Genomic DNA, 24,887 nt, shown 5'->3' on the forward strand with positions numbered 1-24,887 from the left:
GATAGTGCCACCTGCTGGTAAGCAGGCGATACCATTCCTCGTTTTCTTTCAAAGGAGTGTTATGGTTAAACACGTTTTTCACCCCACTCTTCTAAACTTTTTAAAAAAGATTTATTTATTTTTATTGGAAAGTCAGATATACAGAGAGGAGGAGAGACGGAGAAGAAAATCTTCCATCCATTGATTAACTCCCTAAGCAGCCTCATTGGCTTCCTTTGCTGTGTGCTTGGAAAAGGGAATGCCAAAAAAAAAAAAAAAAAAAAAGAAGAGAGAGAGAGAGTGGAGGGAGGAAGGAAGCAAGGAGAGAAGGAAGGAAGGAAGGAAAGAAAGAAAGTAAGAAACACCCAAGAATCACACATTTGAAAACTTCAAATTTTAACGATGGTAGCTTTATTTACAAAATGGGTTGATTCTTTTCACTTTACAAAAAATTACAAGGGAAGAAAAAAAATAATAATAACTCTTAAAAATAGAGAGAGCTTCTCAGACTCCTGGGAACTCCTAGGAAGGCAGCAGGGAGTTGGAAGCCAGAGGCCTGGCTTTTGTTGGGAGTGGTTTAACCGCTGGCCCCTGGCCGCCCAGCGTCTGTTGCTCACTGCCCGGCGCGCCGAGCTCGGTGCTGGGCCTCTGGCTCAGGACAGGCTCTGCAGGAGCAAGATCTTCTCGTTGACACAGAACCTGTGCAGGACCACCATGAGGTTCTCCCCACAGCGCGACACCTGGCGCTCCATGGCCAGCCGGAAGTCCTCCTTGACGCCCTTGGTGATGCCGCGGGTGACCGTGTGGTGCCTGTGGTCGGTGACAGGGAAGAGAGATGGAGAGTTGGGGAGGGGGACAGTGACTTAGCACGGGCATTCCTGGGCGACGAAACTGTATACCAGTCATGCCTGTCTCCATCTAAGTAGCAACGAGCAAAATATTGGAAAAAAAAAATATATATATATATATACACACGAAGGACCGAGACTGCGCTCCCGGTCATCACCCCGCTACCCACTCAGGAGGACCTCACGCAAGAGTCCCCACTGCCCCACTCCGGGCAAGGGCTCAGTCAACCACCACCTGCTCTGCTTCTGAATTCCCGAGGCTCTGGGGCTGGGTGGGCCTCCTGCTGACCAGTCACTGGGAGGACAGGGAAGTGTCCAGCTGGCCACACTGCTCCCCGACACGCTCATGCCCAGCCTGGCCAGCAGGGAGCAGCAGCAAGGTGGACGGAAGCGAGCCCGCCTGACCCCGCCTTGCTGCTGTCACCCCGCACACTCAGGAGGGTTTGGGACTCCAAGCGAGGGCTCCTTCTGCGGACTCTGCACCAAAGCACCTTGCGGTGCCCTACAGGATTCTCACCTTGACTCCCACGAGCAGGTACAGCTGGGGTCCTGACCTGCGCCCTGGCAGGGGGCACGGGACAGGCTCAGGGAGCAGGTGGTATGAGTGAAGGGTTGGGGGGAACAGGGGCTCTGACTGTGCCCTGAGGACCACAAAACCAAGTCAAGGAGAGGGTTGGCCTGGCAGAAACCCAGTGGGCTCAGGGAAAAGGCTGGTAGGATGTGGATTTCCGCCACTGACAGCCACCTGCCTGCCTTTCGACAAGCTACTCAGGATTCAGTTGCATTCAACTGCTGAGGAATGACCACTGTAAAGGCCGCGTGGGTGGGCATCTAAGACCCAGCCCGAGGGGAGGACCCCGGAAGAGTCAGCCTGGCCAGGCCGGCGCAGGGCCCTCTGCCATGCCCACGCGGGCTTCCTGAGGACCCAAGCAACCCTCTGCACAGCTCTCAAGATGATGCTATCTGGGCAGTGAGGGCAGTGTTGAGGGAGGGGGGGACACTATGGCGTGGGTCAGGGGTCATCTATGCTCCCCACACGGCCCAGGCGAGCGGAGGGCGTGCCGTGAGGGTCACCTAGCAGGGCCTTTCTCGGAACCATGTTCTGCCGTTTGGCTGCGGTGTGGTCAGCTTCCGCACAAGGCAGAGGCCCAGGTAATGAACACGGGCCGCCTTGTCCGTGGTGGCCAATGCACAGAGGGTGGGGCTGAATAATAATAATAATAATAATAATAATAATAATAATAATAATAATAATAATACCAGCAGCAGCAGCACGGCTGGCAGGCAAAAAATCTGTTCCTGACTAGGGAAACCCACAAAATAGAAACTGTTTTCTAGAAACGTCACTTAGGATAAAGGCAAGCATCCCACAGTGTTGGTGACCAAAGGCCTGGTGAATTACAAAACCGGGAGTCGTGGCCTTGCCCCCGTCCACCCTGCGCTGGCTCTGGGACCAGTCAAGAGCGCGCTCATCTGTTTGTTTTTTTTTTTTTTTTCTTCTCCTAGATCCATAATGATTTTTAAATCCAACATGAACACACTGGCAACTTATGGAGAAACAATAAGAAATGTTAACGATATTACAACCAGATGGCTCGCCGAGGAATGCAGAACTAAATCAATAAATAAAAAAAAAAAGAAAGAAAGCATGAAAAAGAAAAAAACAAAACAGAGAAAAGAAAAAGGCAAAACGGCACTGAGGGACAGAGCGGAGAGCCATGGGCGGTCACACGGTGGACAGGAGAGTACAGTATGGGCCGGTGTCCCCACGCGGTACCTGTCGGCAGTCTGTATGCTGGGCAGAAGTACAGGTAAGGAGTCCTGCTGCAGTAACCCCACGGGAGGGCTCGCAGGCCTTTAAGAAACAGCAGACAGCAGCATTCAAACATCCGCGCCGATGCAACCCGGCACTGCCTCGCGACCCTCACAGCCGGCTCAGCCCCCCAGGCCTCCCGGGCCAGGCCGGCCGCCAGCGCCACCGCACCCCGTGTGGGGCTGCTGGCTCCTGGACTCAGGGCTCAGCCCACCTGCTTCTCAGCCCAAAAACAGAAAGAGCAGCCGGGGGAGGAAGAGGAGGATGAAACGCAATCAGATGGCAGTGGGAGAGGGGGAGAGAGGAATCAAGGCTCTCAGGCAGGGGGCCAAGTTCAAATCCAGCCTTCTCCACCCGCCCCAGAGACGAGCCTGGGACCGGACAGGACCACCTCCCACAGCACTGCAGCCCCAAGCTGGAGAGCCCCCCTCCAGAAGGCCTGGGGGTGGGAGTCCAGCGCTGCTTCTCATTAAGGAGACACTGAGGCAGGGAAGAGACTGGGGAGACGACAGCCTGGAAGGCACGGCCTAGAGTCCTGCCTAAAGTGACCAAGACAGCACAAACAGCAGCACTCAACGTTTCCGGAGGAAGCACCCAGCCCCGGACGTGCACCATGGCCAAAGGGCTTGGTCCTCCTCTGAGTCAGGTACCCGGTGCCCGGGTGTGTATGTACCGCTAGCATCCACCATGTCACAACTAGGACGGCCTTACCACCTTAACCCAGGAGAGGGGAGCTTGCACAGGGCTACGCTGCTCTCAAGATCTCTGCCAGCCTCTGCCACCCAGCTGCGGGAGCCACACCCACGGGGGCCGCGGTGGCTTCACTAAACCCAAAGGGAACAGAAAAATGGAGGGTTTTATTCCAGATTCCAGTGAGAGCTCTCTGTTGTTGTGGTCTACCGAGGAGTGATGGCAAATACAGGCGTCAAACTTGCACGGCCGGGTAAATCCCTACAGCCCTTGTTCATGCTTCTGGCCAATGCTAACAGGAAGTGAGAAGTTGGGGTGAAGTCAGTCGAGGCGGGAAGGATCCCTTGGGAGCCTCAGAATGGGAGGGGATTCCTTATGCAAGTGACCCCAAGTCCAGTGGGACCAGCACGGGGGTCCAATACTCCCTCACTGCTGGAAGTCACGGGCCTCCCCCCACCCCACCCCCCCCGCCGGGCTTGCCTGCATGAGCGCAAGTCAGGACTGGGGAATGAAGGCAGGCTCCTTTGTCGGAGGTGAGGGGCAGATGTGCTCCCTGAAGCCACATTCCACGGCACAGGCATCCGGCACCAGCCTCATTCATGGGAACTCACTCAAGGCCAGTTTCAAGCAGCAGAGGGAGGGGTGACCTGGATGCCCAGGCACTGTGCCGAATCTAGTTTTGAGTCAAGCAGCTACTCTGCCCAGGGTTTTGAGAGTCACCATGGAGACTAGAAGACGAGAGGGTTGAGTTGCGGTTGTCTAGGAACCGTGACACATACAAGGTCTCATGGTTTTGCCAAGGGGCACTTTGCTGGCTTATTTTCAAGTGTGTAGACTCCTAGCACGTCCAAGACAAAGGGGGAGGGCGGAGCAGAGGATCACTTCATCTCAGCGTGGGGGCCACGGGGCCCGACTTTCAGGTTAGGACAGTAAAGGACTGGAGTGTTAGGCGCCAACCAAATCCACGAGGTTGCAGAAACACAGGAAGAACAGCCCCGACTCCTGCGCCCCACGCTCCTGACACCACAACAAGACAGAACGAGAGGCCGAGTCCAGCCCTCGATTCCCGAGGGAAACACAGGAGAACGGTTCTGGCCTTGCCATTTCATTTTTCCACAAGGGGCCGGTCCCTGGCAGTAGCCCTCACACTGACACACACACTGAGAATACAGGAAGCGGGGAGGAAGTGTGAGAAGAAGCCACGCTTGGCACTTAACAGCGGGGGAGGGCACGGGGGGGGGGGGTCACCCAAACTACGATGCAGACTCGAGGAGAAGCAAGATCCATGAGCTATTTAAAAATCATCAATGGTCACTAGCGTGGTCTCCTTGGCAATGCCGCATGGGGGTGGGAGGATGGCCTGGGCTGGGCAGTGCCCAGTGTCCCCGGGGCAGCTGGCTTGTGCCAATGAGGACTGCCCAGGAGGGCTTTGGGGCTGGCTCCCGGCCGAGTCTCTCCAAGCAGGGCTAGCCTTAAGGAGAAGCGCTCTGTGGAAGCGTCCCTCCCAGAGAACTACGCTTCTACGCTTCTACGTAGGAAACCTGTCAATTGACAAAGCCTCCCAGGGGCACCACTAGCCCCGCCGTGGGCGGTGCTCTGCAGAAAGGTGGGGTTGTAAAAGCCGAGTCTGTCCCAGAGATGCCCAGAATCAAGCTGAGGCTCCAAAACACGGGGCCAGGCTTGGGCCACTTTCTCTTAGACTTTTGGAAAACCACAGACATTTCCAAGTAACTCCCCAACCCGCCACCCGCCCTGCCCTGCCACCCCCAACCTCTCAACAAAGATCAGGGGCTTACTTGATCAACATTCCTTGGTTGGGCAGTAATTCCAGATGAATTTTCCCACCTTCCTGAGTCCTTAAGTAGGCAAACTCCTCCAGCATGTCAATATCTGTAGGCTGGTTCAGGTGATGCACATGTGAAACCAGGTGACCCCAAAGTGACTCTGGGACCCTGCAGTGGCCCGCCCAGCCCCATCCCTGCCCACAAGGGTAGAGGCTGTTTACGAACCCAGCTCTCCAGGATTCCCAGGCCACTGCCTTGCCAAGACAGCTCTGAGCACTGGCTCTCCTGGATGGAGGCCATGGGGACGACACGCTTTCACGTGGATGACAATAAAACAAATGGCACGTGGCCATAAGAGCTGAAGGTTTCTAGTGGAGGGGGAACTCCACAGTAATGTCTTAGTAATATAAGCAGTGGAGGAAACACACTCCAATGAGTGCCTGAGCTGAAATTCATACAAGGTCCTTCCTTAATGAACAGCGACAGCGGTGACTGCGCAGGGCAATGGCTTTGGGGAGTGTTCCCCAGGAGTGTGACAGCAGGGGACACGGTGCTCCAGCGGTCCAGGGGACAGCCAGTGTCCCCCGAGAGGTAAGCTTGCTGGATGAAGGCTCAACCAGCTACTTGGGACCGGCCAGGGAACCTGTGGGCAGGGACCAACGGCACAGCACAGCGTAGGGTTAAGCCACCTGCGATGCCAGCCCACATCAGAGCATCAGCTCGTATCCCAACCACTATGCTTCCGATCCAGCCCTCTGCTAACACACCTGGGAAAGCAGCGAAGGATAGCTCAAGGGCCTGGGAGATCTGGATACAGACCCGGCCCTTGCAGCTCTCTCCTCTGTGACCCTCGGTCTATAAGAGCCTGATGCCACTAGTAACCCTGGGCTACTGACCAGCAGTCGGTAGGCCACGTGTCTGATTTCCAGCTCCGTGCACCAGGCCCGCTGCGGCAGGACAGTGAGCATCCTACCACTTCTTTTTTTTAAGATGGATTTACTCATGTGAAGACAGGATGAGGGGAGGAGCGGTGAGACCCTCTCTGGCTCACTCCCCTAACACCTGCAGCACCCAGAGCTGGCGGAGGCTGAAGCAGCCAGGCTCTCCAGCAGGTCCTCCCAAGTGGGCAGCAGGGATCCGGACACTGGGGCCAGTCTTTCCCACTGCCTTCGCAGGCACATTAGCAGGAAGTGGGATTAGAAGTGCAGCCAGAATGCAATCCCAGGCACTCCGAGATGGGATGCAGGCATTCGAGGCAGTGGCTTAACCCCACAATGCCTGGTCCACAGCCACCTTTTTAACGCCCCCCCAAAACCGTTAAAAACCATTCCAATGAGTGTTTCTATTCGGAAGGGGCCGTTGCTTCCTGCACACGCGCCAGGGAAAGGATACTGGTGACGTAGTTGAAGAAGTTCTCGTACTGGAAGTTGCCCTGCTGGCAGATCTTGCTGACGGCCTTCAGGAAGAGGCTCTCGCCCCGCGGCCACTCCTGCTGCAGCAGCACCACCACGTGGCCCAGCGCCATGTCATCCCTGCCGTCCGTGAACGCTCGGAGCTGGGAGATCCCACGTGGGAGGGCGGGAAACAAGTAGAGGTCAGGGTCAGCAGAGGAAGGGAACCAGGCACCATGCCAGAGGGCTGGTCACCCTCAAACAGCTCCCGGACGAGGCAGGCTTCCCACCCATGCTGGCTGGGCCGCTGGGACCGATGGGAGCTGGACAGGAGCGGGCCCGAAGCCTCTGACACCCCCATCACCTTTCCTGGGGCCTCAGGGGATGGTGCTCCTGCTTGGGGGATGGTGCTCCTCCTTGGCAGCCAACAAGCTTTGATGACTACATGAATTTGTAACGCATGGAACACTGCCATGAGCAAGTTATTTGCATATGTCCCTCTGCGATTTGTAACTAATGTCCCGCTCATCTTTGCCACGTGATGTTATTAAGAAAGCGCCTCCCTATCGATTCCCAGCCGCTATGCCTGTCCCGAGCGACACTAACCCAGTGCTAACCCGCTGGTACCGAGGTCGCGACTCAAAGCCACTTTGGCTCACCGGCACAAGTACTTTCCAGTTCAACTCTTCTCAGGCTAGTCACACTGGGGCTTACCTTAAAGCAGGCTAGCATCAAGTGCAGGCAGTACGGCATAATGGCCTTGCTGGTACAGGGCACGAGCTTCAGATCAGAACCTAACGAGAGTCCACAGGGCCGCATTAGTGCTCGTGCGTATCACTATCAAAGAAAGGAGCTTGGAAAACAAAGTGTTTGGGGCCAGCGCTGTGGCACACAAGCCAAGGCCCGTCACTCTGGTAGCCCGTACGGGTCCTGGCTCATGTCCCGGGCACTCCACTTCCAATGCAGCTCCCTGCTAATGGTCTCAGAACACTGGAAGGTGGCTCAAGTACTTGGGCACCTGACACCTGTATGGGAGACCCAGGAGGAGTTCCAGGCTCTCGGTTTCTACCTGGCCCAGCCTCAGCTATTGTGGCCATCTGGAAAGTAAGTCAGTACATGGAAGATCTCCCTTCCTTCCTTCCTTCCTCTCTCTCTTTCCATCTGTAATGTTGCCTTTCAAATAAACACACCACAACTAGCCAAGTCATTCTCTTTACGGTGGATACTTTAGGGTACCCAATTCTTCCCTGGAGAGGCCATCGTTGTGGCACAGTATGTTAAGCCGTCATCTGTGATGCTGGCATCCAGTATCAGAGCTTCAAGCTCCTTCTAGGCGAGTCAGGTGGGTGGCAGCCTATGAGCCACCTGCTCCACGGCTGTTGCCCGCCAGCGGGCATTTGCAGAGAGCTGGATTGCACACGGAGCAGCCAGTGCATCAAGTGTAACGTGGGATGCAGGTGTCCCGACGGGCGGCTCAGCTTGCTGTGCCACAACATCTACTCCTAAGAATTTTTTTTTTCCCATAAGTATTGAATTCTGTCTGAATCTAACAAGATTAGCCATGACCTGTCTCTTCGAATCAGCCAATGACATTGATTTTCAATGGTGAAACCACCTCTATGTGTCTGCAGTATTAACCTTATTCCCTGCTGTATTCGATTTGCAAACACTGCGAGCACGTCTCAGGCAGAGGCTCAACCCACTACACCACACAGAAAGGTCCAGGAAGGTTTCTGACAAATGTCACTGCTCTGCTAGCTGAAATGACAACCAGGTTTTGTAGTCAGGTTCGCTATGTCGTTGCCCTTACTGCCGCCAAGTCCTCACAGACGTTCTGCTGCTCACCTGTGGTGACGTGACCTTTCTCACTCCTCGGAGTTTGGCAATTTTTTGCATTTTATTTTCTACTTCGTTCAATCTGTTCTTACCTGCCTTCTACCTTTCTCCAGGCTTCACTTGCTAATTCCTTCCTACTTTCACAGCGGAAGCTTGGCTCAGTTACCAGTGCCAGGCGGATACGCTAAATTCTAAGGCGCTGTCTGTTGAGCTTCTCCCCTCTAGAACTGGCCAAGACTGGAAGAGTTCTCTGCCACTCTTCTTCCAAGACCACACATTCAGGGAGGGCAGCGGGTTGGGGAGGAGGGTGAGCCATCAGAACCAAGGGCACTGCGGGCTGGGGAGGGAGGTGAGCCATCAGAACCAAGGGCACTGCGGGCTGGGGAGGAGGGTGAGCCATCAGAACCAAGGGCACTGCGGGCTGGGGAGGAGGGTGAGCCATCAGAACCAAGGGCACTGCGGGCTGGGGAGGAGGGTGAGCCATCAGAACCAAGGGCACTGCGGGCTGGGGAGGAGGGTGAGCCATCAGAACCAAGGGCACTGCGGGCTGGGGAGGGAGGTGAGCCATCAGAACCAAGGGCACTGCGGGCAGGGTTCACACTAGTCGTGGGATTTGTGGGCCGCCCGGTCGCTGCCCTGGGCCTGCCAGCCGTTGCCACGAGGGACGATGAAGCAGCCACCACGTCTCACCTTTCCTGAACTTGGCCTTGGCCTTGGAGGGCTCCTCCTGTGGCTTGCCTGAATCCTGAGCGGGCAGCACCATGTGGCACATCAGGTCCAGCACCTTCTCACACGTCAGCTGCAGGAGAGAGCAGGGCAGGGTGCTGGAGCTCCCGGGGCTGCGACCCGACCACTGGGACGCTGGCGCCCCCTGCAGGCCCGCTGGCGCCCCGCCTCAACGACAACCTCTCCACGTCCTGGTTCCTGACCCCTCAGCAGGGAACACAGAGGCCCAGGTGAGCCAATCTACCTGCTTCACCTTCAAGATGAGAACTCCTCCTGGGTTATGAGGAGCAGAGCTGCTTACACCTTAAGCGGATCCCACGCGAGAAAAAGGGTTAAAAAAAAATCGTCCTCCCACACAGTGAAAGAGGAAGCAGGAAGGGTGCAGGGCACCGAGGCACTGACTTCACAGGGGTGCGCAAAGCCACAACTTCACCAGCAGACTGGATGATCAGTCCAGGTGCAAGATGAGACTGAAGCCATCACGGGCTGAACGAAAGCCCACCACACCAGGGCACGGGAGCCCCTCCTTCCCCAAGGGCCCCGGGCGGGCTGCACTTACCCTGCACTCTCCCAGCGCGAAGTGGCAGGTGGCCAGCTGGATGAGGGCCCTCTGGTGCTCCAAGGTGCCCTGGCCCGCCACCTGCGGCTGCGGCAGCGATCCCTGGAGAGCCGCCAGGTGGTGCAGGCTGGCGATGGCCTTTTTATACTGACCCTTGGAAGGAACGACAGGGAGAGAGAAGAGTAGAAAGCTTCTGCGGCCAAACAGGACAAGCCAGTCCCCACGGCATGCAAGACCCCCGTCTCAACAAGCGACGGGGGCAGAGACTCAGGCACCGACTCAAACGGGCTGACTCTACAGGTTTCTCCGCAGACTCTCTGAAGACTCAAAAGAATCCCACAGGTCTACTGTCGAGGCATATGCCCAAGGAAATGTCTTGCTACTGACACAACTGCCCTTGCTGACAGCTGGAAGCAGCGACCCTCGCCAGCGAGCCGTCTGCGACAGGGATGGACTCAGGACACCAGCAGAGCAGGCTGCTGGGGAGAGAAGCCTTCATCTTCCAGAGACGGAAGGGCTGCATCGGGCAGAGCGGGGCGCTGCACACTGCTGGCTCTGTCCGCACAGGGGCAGCCCGAGGTGGACCAGCCCGGTTCCCCACCGCGGCCCCTGCAGAGGGGAGAGCGGGGCAGGTGCGGCAGCCGGAAGGACCCGAGACACGCGCTGCTCTACCTGGTAGATGATCATGTCCGTCAGGAAGATCCTCAGCCAGAGCCAGGTGTCCGTCTTCCAGGCCAAGCAGATTCTTGTAAATTCTGGGGGTTCAAAACCAAATGTATCAAAAGAGATATCACACACAGGAACAAAACGGGACGGAGGAATGCAACAAGGGAGAGCCGAGAGGCCAGGGACCGAGGCATCCCCAAACTCTGCTGTGTGCAGCTGTGTCCTGCAGCTGCCGCTACGGTCAAGTGAGGGACACCTGCTGTGGTGCGCACGCGCCCCGAGCACACAGCACACGCAAGAATTGCTTAACGTGTTTCTGGGTCACTTTTTTTTAAACCCCTACACACGAAGGATCCCATTTGGGTTTTGCCCAGTTACAATAACATACACACAATGACCCTAAAAGGTTTCACTTATTGTTAAAAATGTCAATCCGTGACCAAAGAGAAATAAAAAATTCCCTCCAAGAGAGCCACGTGGGTGTTCACGATTGTCAATGTCGTAAGGAGACACTGAAAGATGCTGTCATTAGAGGGATCACGGGGCACCTGCCCTGGGGCTTGGCCCGACGTGGGACAGGGACCAGGGAGCAGTGTTCACCACCGCCCAGACCGCAGCACCACACTGGCCAGCAAGGACCTGGCCCTCTCTAGGCGAGGCTGCAACGACAGCTCACGCACCACGCAGGTGAAACCCACCCTGGCTTCGTGCCTACACTCAGAGGAAAACAGGCTCTCCGTGGCTATCGGATTGGGCGTTTTCCAGGCCATGGAGCTGGTGTAGACAAAACAGCAGTCCCTTTAACATTCTTGTCTCCAAGTGATGGGAGACAACAAGTAAGTGTGTGAAACAAATGAACCCACTTTCCAGCAGATGGGTGATTCTCTTTTCTCTTCCCTCTCCCTCTGTTACACTGTCAAATAAATTAAAATTAAAAAAATAAATAAATAAACCACACCTACGTGACATGCACATTCCTACCTTTGTCCAGAAATTCCAGGGAATACAGCAGCTCCCAGCTCTCCCTGGCCAACTTGAAGCTCTCCAGCGCTTCTGCCGAGTTGGCGAGTTCTGCTTTGTTGACCACGATGTGACGATTCCTGCCTTTGGTGGAACATTCCTCGTCATCTGAACTCTGCGGGAACAGCGGACAGGTCACCGCTCACCTCCACGCTGCGATACAGTCAGACGCCGGGGCCTCTGCCTGTTTCCGTGGCCCGTTCTGGCCACACAGAGTGCAGAGGGCAGGGGACTACATGAGGGTGACACGACTCATCTGAAGGTTCAGTTTAGCTTAGAAAAGTCATCTAAACCTTTTGTCTTCACTCAGATTCAGGAAAACCAACCAACCAACCAGAGTTCTCACATTGGCTTTAGGATGGAGTAACAGCAGGGCAAAGGGGCCGTACAGGCGCCTACCATGTGGCTAGTCACGAGAAACACCTGCTACCACGGCACCAACTGGGGCCACTGCCACTTCTACCGCACCTTGGTTCTCCACTAAAGATTCAACTTCAAAACAAAATTAAACAAACAAAAAATAAGATTCCTCCGTCTATGTGAAGTCTGGGAAATCACTGCCCCCAGACCACCTATCCACGCAGTAGAGCTGGGAGACGAGTGGACATTCTCTGGCCTTTTGCATCACTGTGCCAACTATCCCCTCTCAACAAAACCCAGTTTCCTGTGCCTACTGAGAAACCTGCCCAGACTGCTCCTGCCATCTCGCTGGGCTGCCTGGGTCCCGAACACCTGGGGGTCTCTGCATCCTGAAGCTGCCAGCAGCACAGCAACTGGCTCCAGACAACCAGTGGGGTTCTCACTTTGTCTTTCTGCTGAATTGATCAGGGCCATTTATTTGGAAGATGTAGAAAAATCTTATCCTGGAGTGTCCCAGGCCCATCGGTGCCAAACTTTTGGCCTGTCCTGTGTCCTGTGGGATGCCCAGTAACAGCCTGGCCTCCCCTGACCAGCCATCTGCAAGAACTATCGGAAGTCCCGTGCAAAGGCACGCGTCCAGCATGCTATGAACATCTCATCCGTCGCTCGCCACGCCCGGAAGGCTCACCATGGTCTTTTCTCTTCCCTCGGCCAGCTTCCTCTTCTTGTGTACGTGTTTGGTACGGTCAATTTCCACGTCGCCGTAGACGTTGGAGACGTCTTCGAGCAGAACCAGCGGAACCTGGCTGGAGGCGTTGGGATCTATGGATGGGGAGTGGGGGAAGACAAACGGAGGAAGAAGCAACGCTTAACTCCAAGAGGAAGCTGAGCAACTGCCAGCTCCTCTGATGTAGCTGCAGAAGTGTCTACTACGACCAGGAACTGGTGTTGTTTCGCTTGTTTTTAGGACTCTGTACTTTTCCTGTTACTATGATTTTCCATCAGACAGTTTTGTAGGGACAACATTGCGCCCCCTCCCTCCTTTTCTTCCCTCCCCCTTTTCCCCAATACTATTACAACAACATAGTCCTTCAGCTGAAGTCATAGTTCCAATGTTCTGTTATCTGCCTGTGACAAGGTTACGTAGATATAGGCAACTGAAGAAATATCTAGAACCCAATTGTCAAGGTATAGTTAACAGGTTCAAAAGTCGCAGCTACGTCATGATGACAAATTCCAAACAAAAACCTAAGTGTATGAAGATCCAAAAGGCAGAACCCCAAAGTGAGGGCTGTGTTACACAGAACTGTGCGTGATTTCACACTCATTTCTGCAAAGCAGAAAAATGCACATCTTGGAGAAATCAGCATACACACTTTTTTTAAGTAAATGTAAATATTGAAGCAATCTTGTCCAACTGTAATGTCTTGGTGAAACCCGTAACAGGACATTATGAGCACAGGATTACGACTGATTGGGTAATATTTTTATGATAACAACCAAATGGACACCTTTTGTGTGACTGACTGGATACCATCTGTATGAGAACAGTTGAGTGGACAGCATGTGAATGAGAACACTTGGTGGAATATACAAAACAAAAGGAGTTCCAAACCAAAGTACAGAAACTGTTGAAGGGTTTTGTTGATAAGCTCAATACCTCCTCCCTTATCCCATATGACCCTCAGTGGATAAAGTCTGATGCCATTAATAAACTTCAGCTATCAACCATCAGTCAGGGTCCACACTGTTATTATCAGCTCCGTGCACCAAGTCCATCGCTGCAGGACAGCGACAGAAACCTATCTCGATGCTTCGGTTTACCCGCTATTTCTTTAAAAATAAAAGTATCCAATGTTTGTATTTCTCTTCCCAGTACCAAGACATCCTCTGACATAGAAAATTCTAGAAAGTAGTAACTAAACCAAGGTAAGTCACCGACTGAAAATGTCCAGCCTGTGGTTATCTGGGTACAACAGCAAAAGTTACAGAAAGTCTTTCCTGCCCCCTTGGCCCTGCCCAGGATAACCCAGTGCCCAGGGCCTCCACACAGCAGGCACGCACCTTGGAAGAGCGACGGCTGGATGCTGCTGACGTACTGGAATGCGTTCTTAAAGAAGACGAGCATGGTGGAGTAGACCACCTGGTTTTTGTACTTGGCGTTTGTTTCGTTGTCAAAGTTGGTCACGTATCGGCAGAGATCCTTCATTCTGTGCAAAATGTCACCATAGCTCCTGAAGAGAGAGAAGCCGGGAACCGTCACTCAGCCAGGACTCACCCCACAGCACTCAGATTGCACCCCGCAGTGCAACCCAAGGCGGGTGTCTGCATGGGCAGGCCGGGGCTCCCCCTCAGAACTGGAGCTGTGCCATGCCCAGGCGCTCCTCTCTGCTCTCGACTGCCAACCAGGGCTGCCAACCGGGGAGTTTGGACTTTTGGCCATCAGGAATCTTTTGACAAAGTATAACCAACACCCTGTTGGAAAACTTGCCCATGCGTGAATTGCACAGCTTTTCGAAAGCGTTTCTGTTTGTGAAGGGACCCTGAGCTCATGCAATTCCGTGACTTCACAGGCGCTATCCAAATAGCCCTTACCGCCTTCCCTTGTCCATCTGCCACTCGCATCTCACTCCGACCACATTCAGGATCTTAAACAGCCTCTCCCAGGGGTCCGTGATCTGCGAGGACTTTTCCGTCAGCCCCTCTATGACGTACTTCTGGGAGCTGCGCTTGCTGGGCGACACTAGGTCGGATGTGTCCTGCGTACCTGCGGGGGAGACAACGGCAGCGCCAGAGGACATTACTACTTCCTTCCTGCCGAAAGAGAGAGTGTGGCGTCCCAACACATGATGGGCAGGCGCCAGCGATGGACAGCACAAACTACGGCGATCCCCAAGGACCAAAAAGACCCCGCCAATCTGTAGCCACAGAGCCGAAGCAGCGGCGAGAGGAAAATCGAAGAGGTTTAGCAGAAGCTTCTGCAGACCAAAAAAACAGAAACACAGCAGGTGCCAAGGACGCATTTGGGAGGAGAGTGACCCCCCATTCAAGGAGAGCCTCGGGCAGCCCCCTCGGGACTCCAGAAGAGGACAGCCCTGGAGACACCCCTCGCCCGGTGGGAGACAAGCCATGGAGACTTGGACCCTGTACAGGCGCAGGCTCAGACCTGTGTGTCTCAGCTTGGACAGCAGAAACACACACACACACATACACACGCATTTAATGGGAAAACAGTTTATAGACTACAGATGTAGAAGTGTGATATTTTGGGGTTCAACTACATATTTGGATTTCATTTTTAAAGTATTTCTATTTTCAGCTAAGTGTTCAGAAAGAATCGCAACAGTTTTGAAAATTTTAATGTTTACAAGGGAAAAATGTTACAGTCAGCTAAGGTTAATTTATTATTGAAGGAAAACAAACAAACAAACAAACCTAGAGCAAGCCTGTTTCACGTGGCTTCAGCGTGTACACAGGGTGCCTGGAGGGCACAGGAGTGGGCAGCGATGCGAGGGTCCCACCATTCACCACAAGCTCCGGTGGTGGGGGTGTTCTATATGGGGGGTGGAGGGCAACCCACCTTCTCTCTTCTATGCCACATCCCGCTCACCTGGATGCTGGGTTTCTGTCTGAGCAGACCTGGTGACGTAGTTGATATAAAACTCGGCTGCCTTGTTCAAGTATTTATACAATAAATTGGCCGGCAACCGGACATCATGGTTGTTGATTATCAGAGGAAGGACGTCACACACTATGGGAGGGAAAAAACAAACGAACAAACAAGAAAAAGCCGATTAGGTTATCCATCCTAGGGGCCGGAGATTAAATTCATTTCAGAGTTCACTTCACCGAAGATACACGGGTATGAGGGAGTGGGCAGGGCTTCCACCCTGGCAACGAATCAGGATGCCCGAGTTCAAGGCCCAGCTGACACAGAGCCCAGGAGCCAGCAGCTGATGCGTTCGTTAGTGGGGTGACCTGGCTAGAGGTCCTAGGGCCCTGGCTTCTGCTTGACCCAGCCTCCACCACTCCAGGTACTGCGGGAGGGAACTAGCAGATGGAAGGACTGGTGTCTATACATTTCTGATTTAAAAATATATATATATATTACATTGGGGAGATGGAATCTCTTAAAGACGCTTTACTTTGAAAACTGCCAGGGGGCGCTGTGGGGCGGGGTCAGCTAGGAGACCCCCAGGCTGGTCCTCCGTACAGGGAACGGTCAGGTTGGTGCACTGGCAGCAGGCTCAATGGTTTGCGATCCTGCCTCGTGCTGAGCTACGCAGCCACGCACATCCTTCTACAGAGAGCAAGTGCTCGGCAGGCCACGGCGAGGGGCCGTTTACAACACCCACTGCACTGCTGGCCACAGGCACCGCAGACCAAGCTCTCTTACCAAACAGCTTTCTAAAGCAGTTCACAGGAGACTCCTGCTCTTCGATGGTTTCCGCCTCGAGCAGTGCCTCCCCCAGGCCGACCTAGCACAGGGAAAAAGCAAAGATGACATCGTCAGGGTTTCCTGAAAAAAATGGCACATGTGTGCGATGCGTCACACGTTTCTGGGTGTCTTCCAGCTTCCCTGAGAGAAATCCTCTTATTTCAGTGACCAGAGAAGGAAAGAAGAGCCTCGGATCACACAGCCAGCAGAGCTCAGCACAGCTGCCTGCTGCACCTCCGGGACTCCAGGGACACAGTGAAAAATGCTGCCAGGAGCTCTCCAGAAACCTGGAGTTAGCATGGGGCCCTGCACGATGATAGCTCAATAACTAAATCCTCACTTTGCATACGCTGGCATCCCATAGAGACACAGGTTTGAGTCCCGGCCGGTCTGCTTCCCATCCAGCTCCCTGCTTGTAACCTGAGAGGGCAGTAGAGATGGCCTAAAGCCTTAAGTCCTGCACCCCCGTGGGGGACCTGGAAGAGGCCTTACTGCGATGTAACTGTGTTGCTGAAAATTAAAGAGACATTTCATTTTCGCATGAAATGTTTATATTTTAAAGAAGAGGCACAGCAAACAGTCCCTCACCTAGCTCTGAATGCATCGCTAAACGCAACGAAAAAGGATCAGCGTGCACCATACTCCCGGGGCTCGGCTCACTGCCTCTTCAGCCTGACGACACTTGCCACGGGCCACGGCCCTTCAGCTCGGCTCAGCCCTCGCCAGGGACTGCCCGGCTTCCCAGCGTTGGCGCGTTGCACGCCGCTGGTCCCAACTGCACACCTTTCTCCCGCAAAGGCCAGCCCCCAGGCTCACCCCGTGCTGCACCACGGTCTCGGGGAAGCGCCGCAGCAGCAGCAGCAGCATTTCGGAGCGCTCCAGCGTGTTGAAGCATTGCTCAGTGACCTTCAGTAGCATCTCGCACTGGACCCGGCCCGGCAGGGTTTCAAATAAACCTGCGCACGACACATTAGATCAGTAAATGTTGCGGAAGAGCCCCGGCGGTTGGGTTTCACCTGCGCCCAGGGAGAACCCTGGGTCTGGAGTTGCAGAACAAGCACACAGCACCCGGAAGTCCAGCTGGATCGACAGAACCAGAAAGGCACCCAGGAGACACACGGCAATGACCCAAACCATCTACTGTCCAGTCCACTCAGAACCGGAAATCTTTGATCGGCTGAAGCAACCAACACAGAGAAAAACGTGAAAGAATCTACGGATGCGTACTTGCTACTGTAAAACCTACTAAATATGCATGCACTTGCCGGTTCTCACTGGTAAACCCATTTCCCTTAGGAAAGCTTCTAAGCAAAGGCTTATGGGGTCAGCTGACATCACTACAGACTTGTAACCAACCCGACAGGTGTGACTTCTGAGAAATGACACTGTACCATCGGGTAGCCCAGAGGCTGTCATTTCTCATACGTTGTTCTAACTCCGTTCTTACTTCTTAAAAACTGGGTTTGCTTATCCTGGGAATCGTTCCTTAGCGCTGATGTGATGATGTTGATTTCTCTCCACACCACTGGCTGGTCCGGGAAATTCACAAACCTGTTTTTAAAAGGAACATGTTAAAATAAAATGTCAGGTTCTATTTAAAATCCAAAACAGAAACTAAAGAACATTAGCATGCGGCGGGGGCGGGAGGAAACAACAACAACAATTTTCTTTATTCTAAGTCAGTGCTAAAATACTGACACACAAGTTCATTTGTTTAGGAAAATACATACAATAGTAAAGCTATCCATGGGGTGTATACATTCTAACACCCCCACGGACATGGACAGAATGGATAAAACTGAACCCTACAGAAACCACGCTTCTTCCTGTGCTTTTGTTCCTGTGACAGTTTAAGAAATCAGGCACAGGAAGAGATCAACAGAAACTCGTAACAAAGTCAGACGATGATGACAACAATACACGGGAATACACTTTGGGGTCACTCTTGTGACAACATGAGGAGGCACAGGCAGGCCAGGCACCGTGTCTCTGTCTGGCGTGTCCCCTCGGTATACGCTACCTGCCTGCTATTTCATAGCCATCGTGGCCGTCAGATCAGTGCGACAGCACCGCAGCTCCTGGGTGCGAGGAACCCTCAGAAAGGCACATCACCGATTGCTTGGGAAGTGTGCAGTATTAATTGTGACCATGGGGTCAAGTAACTGAGTCTGTGCACAGGGAAACCCAGGACGGGTGACTACTAAACTCACAAACACCTGTAGAAGCTTCTACAAGGCAAAACTCAAGCCACTGCTAAGATACAAAAAAATAAACATACAGGGTCCAGCACAGTGGTTCAGTGGCTAAATCCTCGCCTTGCATGTGCCAAGATCCCATACGGGCACCAGTTTGTGTCCCAGCTGCTCCACTTCCCATCCAGCTCCCTCCGTGTGGCCTGGGACAGTAATAGAGGATGGCCCAAAGCCTTGGGTCCCTTCACCTGCATGGGAACCCTGGAAGATGCTCCTGGTTTCAGATTGACTCAGATCTGGCCATTGCGACCACTTGAGGAGTGAACAGGTGGATGGAAGATCAATGGAGAAGCAACAGAGGAGAGAAAGAAAGAAAAATAGGTGACTCTCTGGGGCCGTCTGGGACTGATACAGTTCCCCAATTAGCCAGGTGTGAGCAGGTCAAAGTCGGGAACCAGGAACTCCATCTGGGTCTCCCGCATGGGTGGCAGGGCCTAGTGGGCCATCTTCTGCTGTTTTCCCAGGAGCATTAGCAGGCAGTGGGACTGGAAGTGGAGCAGCCAGGACCCGAAGCAGCACTCTGACACGGGATGTTGGCATGGCAAGTGGCCTTCTGACAGCCACTTGGGGAGTGAGCCAGCAGATGGAAGATCTTTCTGTCTCTCCTTCTATGAATCTGCCTTTCCAATAAAGATAAATAGATCTTTTTTTTTTAAGTCTACAAATCAAGAATACATTATGCAAAAGGAAAAAAAAAATCATCCAACAGAAAAATCCAAGAATCACATCAGCTGGCAGTCATGACCAGCACTTAAAACAATGGCCAGACTCCATTTCCCCATCACGCCAGCAACAATTAAAACTGCCGACAACAGTGCGGAAAGCCCCGGCATTCTCAGATGGACATATTACAAAGAATCATCTCACGGTGTATCAAATGTACTGGGGGGGGGGGGCATTACGGCCACAGCACTGCATGCTAAGCCTCCACCTGCAGCACCGACACCCCATATGGGCACTGGTTCGAGTCCTGCCTGCTCCACTTCCGATTCAGTTCCCTGCTTGTGGCCCGGGAAGGTAGTAGAGGATGCTCCGAGTGCTTGTGAGAGATCTGGAAGGAGTTCCTGCCTCCCAGCTTTAGACTAGGGCAGCTCTGGCTGTTACAGTCATGTGGGGAGTGAACCAAGAAATGGAAGATTCTCTCACTTGCTCGTTTGTTCACTCACCCTCGTCTCTCCTTCTCTCTCTCCGTAACTTTGCTTTTCAAATATATAAGAAATAAATCTTTTAAAAGCTGTCCATTAGAGAGACCTCATCTTGCAACCCTCTCCATAATAAGATAAATAAATAAACATGTAAATAACGGGTGGGCAGAGGGACATTTGCACAAATGAGTTTGGGAGCGACTTGGGGTTCTCCAAGCTCAGCGATGTTAGCTGTCTCGTGACAAACACTTCCAAAGCATCCTCAGAGCCTGAATCTCGGCTTGCACAGCTCCCTGCACCAGGCAGCACGCGTCTCTAAGGTCAACTGCGGGGAGGCCCAAGAAGCAGGTGCACCCAGGCTGCGCCCCCGCGCTCCCCCTCTCCCGGGGCCCCCAGCGTCACTCACATGTCATAGAGCAGCCTCCCCGCAGTGGCCGTGCGCTCCGCGTTCCGTTCGAGTGTGTACATCTCATACTGCAACCGAGAGGCCCAACTTGGTCACCTCCCTGCTCCGCACTGTCCTGCCTGGCGGTCCTGGCACCACCCCGCTCCCGGGTGGGCAAGGAGGCAGCCCCAGTGACCCCCTCACCGCTCCCGGCGCCCCGCACCTGCACACCCCAGCCAGGACGGAGACCCCCCACCCCACTTCACCCCATGGATGCGCCGGCTGGCCTCTGCGCCCCAGCGCAGGGGCGAGGTCCCGCCATCAAGGCCAGCAGAGCCGCCCCACGCGCCCCACGTCCCGTGCAACCCGCCCTGGGACAGGACCACGCTCTCTCTCCCGGGACTGTGCCGGCTCGGAGGGCTGGGGCAGCGGAGGGGCCAGGCGTCCGCGGCGGCCGGTTCGTCCCCAACAAGGCAGCAGGAGCCACGCCACCGTCCCCCCTCCTCACCTGGATGTTAAAGTCGGCAGGATAAAGGCTGCGGGCCGTGATCAGCCATGCCTTGGCCGCCCACAGATCGTGCGGCACCAGCTCCCGGGCTCGCTGCACCAGGAACTCGCAGTCCCCCTGAGCCGACATGACCCGGGAGCCAGCCAGGAGCCCAGCCAGCGGCCCCAAAGCGCGCCCCTTCCGCCTCTGGGGCCGCCGCCGCCGCCGCCAGAGCCACTGCGCATGTCCGCAGGCGCACGGGCGCCGAGTTCGTTCCGGGAGAACGCTCCGGGTTTTCCGAGCAGCCTCGGCCTCCGCACGGTCCGTCCGTCCGAGCCCGCTCCTTTCCGCCGGCGAGTACCGCGGGCATCTCGCCAGGCAACTGAAAAACGTGGAGAAGTGGACTCGGGCGCATGCGGGCTCCGGCACCTGCGAGATCTGGGAGCATGCGCGGGCAGCCAGGACGTCGCTAGGCTACCTCGCGCGCCAGCCTCCCTTTGCCAACAAGCCGGACTCCAGTCCTCCTGAGGGGTAACTCGGGCCGTGGCCTCCCGGGGCCCTGGTGCGCAAGGCCGGGCTGCGAAGGAGTGGAGAGGAGAGCAGAGAGCAAGGTGAGAAAAAGTGGGAAGCTCGCAGTTTGTCCTATGTTTGGGCTACGGGTAGTTAACTAGAAGTGTAACTGGTATAAAGATACGGAAGGGCATGAGCTCTCTAAAGTTCAAGAGGTCACCAGCATTTCCAACACAACTTCCACGGCCCCTCATCTCTCCGACTGAAAACCGAGAGAGGCAAGCCAACCAGAGGAAATGGAATTAACAAAAATCACAACTGAAGACACAAGAAGCTGCATGACCGAGGGTGGTTCCGTAGGACGTGTGACAAATGCACGATCCGTGTAGTGGTGGGGATGGACAGACGGATGGCGACGGACAACGTTTCAAGGATACTACGCGAGAGGGCAGGCACAAAGTCCTATCAGCTGTCAGCAGCCACCAGCGTGGTTCCGTCTGAGAATGTCTCATTCATTGTTTTGCTCTCTTGATATTGAAAACCTCACTTGACCCAATTTTTGGAAGGTGTTATTCGAAAGGCAGATTTACACAGAGACAGAAACCATCCGTGTACTGGTTCATCACCCAAAGGATTGCAATGACCACAGCTGCGAGGAGCCTGGACCTTCTGGATTCCCGTGTGGGTTCAGGAACCCGAGCACTTGGGCCGTGCTCCACTGCCTTCTCTGGCGCGTTAGCTGGGAGCTGTGGGAATGGAATTGGAGCGAGTGGTGCCCAGAAGGGATGCTGGCACCGCAGGTGGAGGATTAGAGTACCATGCCGCTGCGTTGTCCCCTAGAATTGGATTTTTGCTTTGTTTGTGTTATAAGGGATCTCTCTGCTCACTGCATTCCTCCACCAAAATGCCCATGATAAACAGGGTTCAGAGAGCTTCCAGTTACTGAGCGTGTCATGGACAGGTAGGGTCTGCACTCTAGCTCCATGGAGCCAGAAATTCTTACACTCAGAATCTTTCAAAGTTTGTTTAATGTACTTCTTCAACTGACTACTTAATTGTATCCTTCATAATAAATGACAAAATGCAAAAACAAACAAAAATTAGTAATGGGCCAGCACAGTGGCTTAACAGGTGAGTCGTCCACCTGCAAGTGTCAGTATGTCATATGGATAACCTGTTCGTGTCCCGGCTGCTCCTCTTCCCATCCAGCTCCCTGCTTGTGGCCTGGGAAGTCAGTGGAGGATGATCCAAAGCCTTGGGGCCCTGCACCCGTGTGGGAGACCCGGAAGAAGCTCCTGGTGACTTTTGGCCCAGTTCTGGCTGTCATGGCCATTTGGCGAGTGAACCAACAGGTGCAAGATCTTTCTGTCTCTCTTTCTCTCCGCATTTCAAATAAAAACAAATCAATCTTAAAAAAAAAAAAATTAGGCTGGCAGCTATTTGAGCAGGATGGGGTTAAACCATGGACTAGTTGGTTGCCTGCTGCTAGTTCTATGCCTGCTGCGACAGGGTCGGAAATACAGATCCTGGCATTCAGAAGGAAAAGCTCTTATTGCCTGCTCTGGCTCCTGCAAGCCACTTTGGGAACCCTGGCTGCCTGTCATGGGGCTGGGAGGTTGCAGGGTAGCTGCTATAGAAGTCTGGGATGGATAACAAGTAACCACAATTTCCTGGCTACACCTTGGGGGCTGCAAGCCTTGAAATACACAGATCCCAGAATCCCTTGCATCAGTCAGGTGGCGCTGTTCCCACGGAGAGGCAGATCACAGGGGCTTGTGTATCCTCCATGCATCCCTGACACTCCACACTTAGGTGGCCTTCCCTTCTGGTACCGCTCCCTTTAAATTCCCAGTTTCAAACTCTCATTCAACATTGATGAGAACCGACAGCAGCTGGCTGTGCAGAAGTGCGATGCGTTGAGAGGCAGAGCTGGAGATGAATGTTTGATAGCTCTTGAAGGGTTTTTTTTTTGCACTGAATTCCAGATGACCAAGGATAAGAGAGGTCTCCTCCGGGTGTCTGACTAAGATGTGGCCCAGAGCACACCAGAAGAGAAAAGATCGGGGTCCCAGGAAATCAGAGAATTGAGTTGATAAAAATAACAAGAGAGCATACATTTTTAAAAAGATCATTTGCTTATTTGTTTATTTGTTTGAAAAGCAGAATTACAGAGAGGGACAGGGAGAGAGGAAGAAGTTCCAGCTACACATGGGCATCAGGTTGAGTTCCAGCTGCTCCACCATCAATCCAGCTCGCTGCTAATGGTCTGGGAAAGCAGCAGGAGATGGGGGAAGTCCTTGGGCCCCTGCATCCACGTGGGAGACCCAGGAGAAGCTCCTGGCTCCCAGGTTTGGATGGGCTCAGCTCTGTCTGTCGCAGCCAATTTGGGAAGTGAGGCAGCAGGTGGAAGACTTCTCTCGATCTCTCCTTCTCTCTGTATGTCTGATTTTCAAGTAAAATAAACATCTTAAAAGAGAGAGAGAGAGAAAAAGAAAGAAACCTGTGTTTAAGCTTCTCGTGGAACTTTGCTTCTGGTGAATTCTACTTGTCGCTTCAGTAATTCACTGACATGCACATAGGTTGGCATTTTATATTTGCTTCTAAGGCATGAAATAGAATAAATGAGACCATCGCAAATTGGAAAAGGGCATTATTATTCAATTTCAGCCATATAATACCTTGTGATCATTTGAGAATCACTATCATAAATCATCGAAATATCCCATCCATTAAACAGTTCAGCATTCCAGCTTTATTCCCTCGTCAGCACCTTTGGCAAAAAAAAAAAAAAAAAAAAAATCTATTGCTTGTATTCATTAGAATTGTGCAACAAGTAAGTTTCTGGAAATAACCCTTAATCAATATAGGAAAATCAGTGTGGAGGAACACAGGGCAGACGGGCTAAGCCATTCATAATGTCAACATCCCGAAATGCACATTGTTAGTGTTACAGAATCTTCAGTCTTTTTTAAAAATATGTTTTTCAAGATAATAGGAAAAATGACAAGAGATATGAGTAGCATTTCATATAAGACTACGTCTACAGGGCCTGGCCCAGTGGCCTAGTGGCTTAAGTACTCGCTTTGAATGCACCCAGATCCCATATGGGCACCAGTTTTAATTCTGGCGGCCCCACTTGCCATCCAGCTCCCTGCTTGTGGCCTGGGAAAGCAATCCAGGATTGCCCAAAGCCTTGGGACCCTGCACCCGTGTGGGAGACCCGGAAGAAGTTCCTGCCTTTTGGGTGTCAGCAGACAAGAGGGCGGGAGGGTTGTGTGTTGGCTTGAATTTGACCCAGTAACAGCCTGGAGCAGGAGTGCCTGGGAGAAGTGATTTGCTGGGGACCAGAGGGAAGCGTTAGGGCAATATCCAGGATGGACACCAGGGGGCGCGAGCCAGCCTCTAGGAGAGTTCAGATGCTGGTTGTGTAAAAGCGCCACCTGACACTGGTCCCTGGCCGGTCCCTTTCCTGGCCTGTGGTGGGCTGGCCCCCTCGGAGTGCCCTTCCTGCAAGGTGAGCTTTTCAGGAAGAGGCTCCTTTAGTGACCACGGAGAAGGAGGCGTGTTCCGCCGCAGCCCAGGCCCTTTCAAAATCTCTGGTTCTGGACCTGGTGCTGCAGCATAGCCGAATAAAGCCGCCCCTGCTGCCATGAGCAGGTAGCCCGTAGGGGTGCTGGTTCAGCTCCTGGCTTCTCCGCTACCAGTCTGGCCCCCTGCTAAAGGCCTGGGATAGTAAAGGAGCATGGCCCAGGGCTGCAGCCCCTGCAACCACTTGGGAGACCCAGAAGAAACTCCCGGCTCTCAGTTTTGAACCAGTTCAGCTCCAGCTGTTGCAGCCAGTTGGGGAGAGAACAGGTGGATGGAAGACCTCTCTCTCTGTCTTTCCTTCTTTATAATACTGCCTTTCAAATAAACATAAATAAAGCTTTAAAATTGTAAAACTCCCAACGAAAGAAGAGTTGTGGTTCTGACCGACAGGCAACCCTCTCCTCTGGGCT

General features: G+C 53.6%; 1 protein-coding gene across 7 annotated transcripts; it reads right to left on the reverse strand.

Moving 5' to 3' along the window:
* Positions 1-370: 370 nt before the first annotated feature.
* INTS10 (integrator complex subunit 10) lies at positions 371-20,569 on the reverse strand. Of its 7 annotated transcripts, none has more exons than XM_040971302.1 (19): positions 20,401-20,569; positions 19,914-19,981; positions 17,558-17,661; positions 16,927-17,066; positions 16,069-16,150; positions 15,283-15,423; positions 14,268-14,439; positions 13,737-13,903; positions 12,361-12,494; positions 11,736-11,738; positions 11,274-11,427; positions 10,299-10,381; positions 9,627-9,779; positions 9,032-9,140; positions 7,220-7,299; positions 6,507-6,669; positions 5,127-5,220; positions 2,605-2,682; positions 371-789 (listed from the first exon to the last, which is right to left on the reverse strand). In XM_040971302.1, exons 1-19 carry the CDS (start codon positions 20,527-20,529, stop codon positions 633-635), a joined length of 2,211 nt encoding a protein of 736 aa, XP_040827236.1. In that variant the 5' UTR covers positions 20,530-20,569; the 3' UTR covers positions 371-632. The 7 variants fall into 7 exon arrangements, with proteins under 7 accessions (XP_040827236.1, XP_040827234.1, XP_040827239.1 ...); XM_040971300.1 differs by having other exon boundaries at positions 13,737-13,906; XM_040971305.1 differs by lacking the exon at positions 11,736-11,738 and having other exon boundaries at positions 13,737-13,906; positions 14,331-14,439.
* Positions 20,570-24,887: the final 4,318 nt, after the last annotated feature.

Source organism: Ochotona curzoniae, unplaced genomic scaffold (assembly GCF_017591425.1).
Source record: "Ochotona curzoniae isolate NIBS_2020 unplaced genomic scaffold, NIBS_Ocur_1.0 contig_21, whole genome shotgun sequence".
In the NCBI taxonomy this organism is placed as follows: Eukaryota; Metazoa; Chordata; class Mammalia; order Lagomorpha; family Ochotonidae; genus Ochotona; species Ochotona curzoniae.

What these genes read in the sequence shown, in the direction of transcription:
- INTS10 (XM_040971300.1), bottom strand. Translation starts at nt 20,529, where the DNA reads ATGTCGGCTCAGGGGGACTGCGAGTTCCTGGTGCAGCGAGCCCGGGAG. An exon ending in AGACCGTGGTGCAGCACGGG is followed by an intron (nt 16,151 to 16,926) that starts GTGAGCCTGGGG and finishes TCCCTGTGCTAG; the next exon opens with GTCGGCCTGGGGGAGGCACT. An exon ending in CTGCTTTAGAAAGCTGTTTG is followed by an intron (nt 15,424 to 16,068) that starts GTAAGAGAGCTT and finishes TCCCTCCCATAG; the next exon opens with TGTGTGACGTCCTTCCTCTG.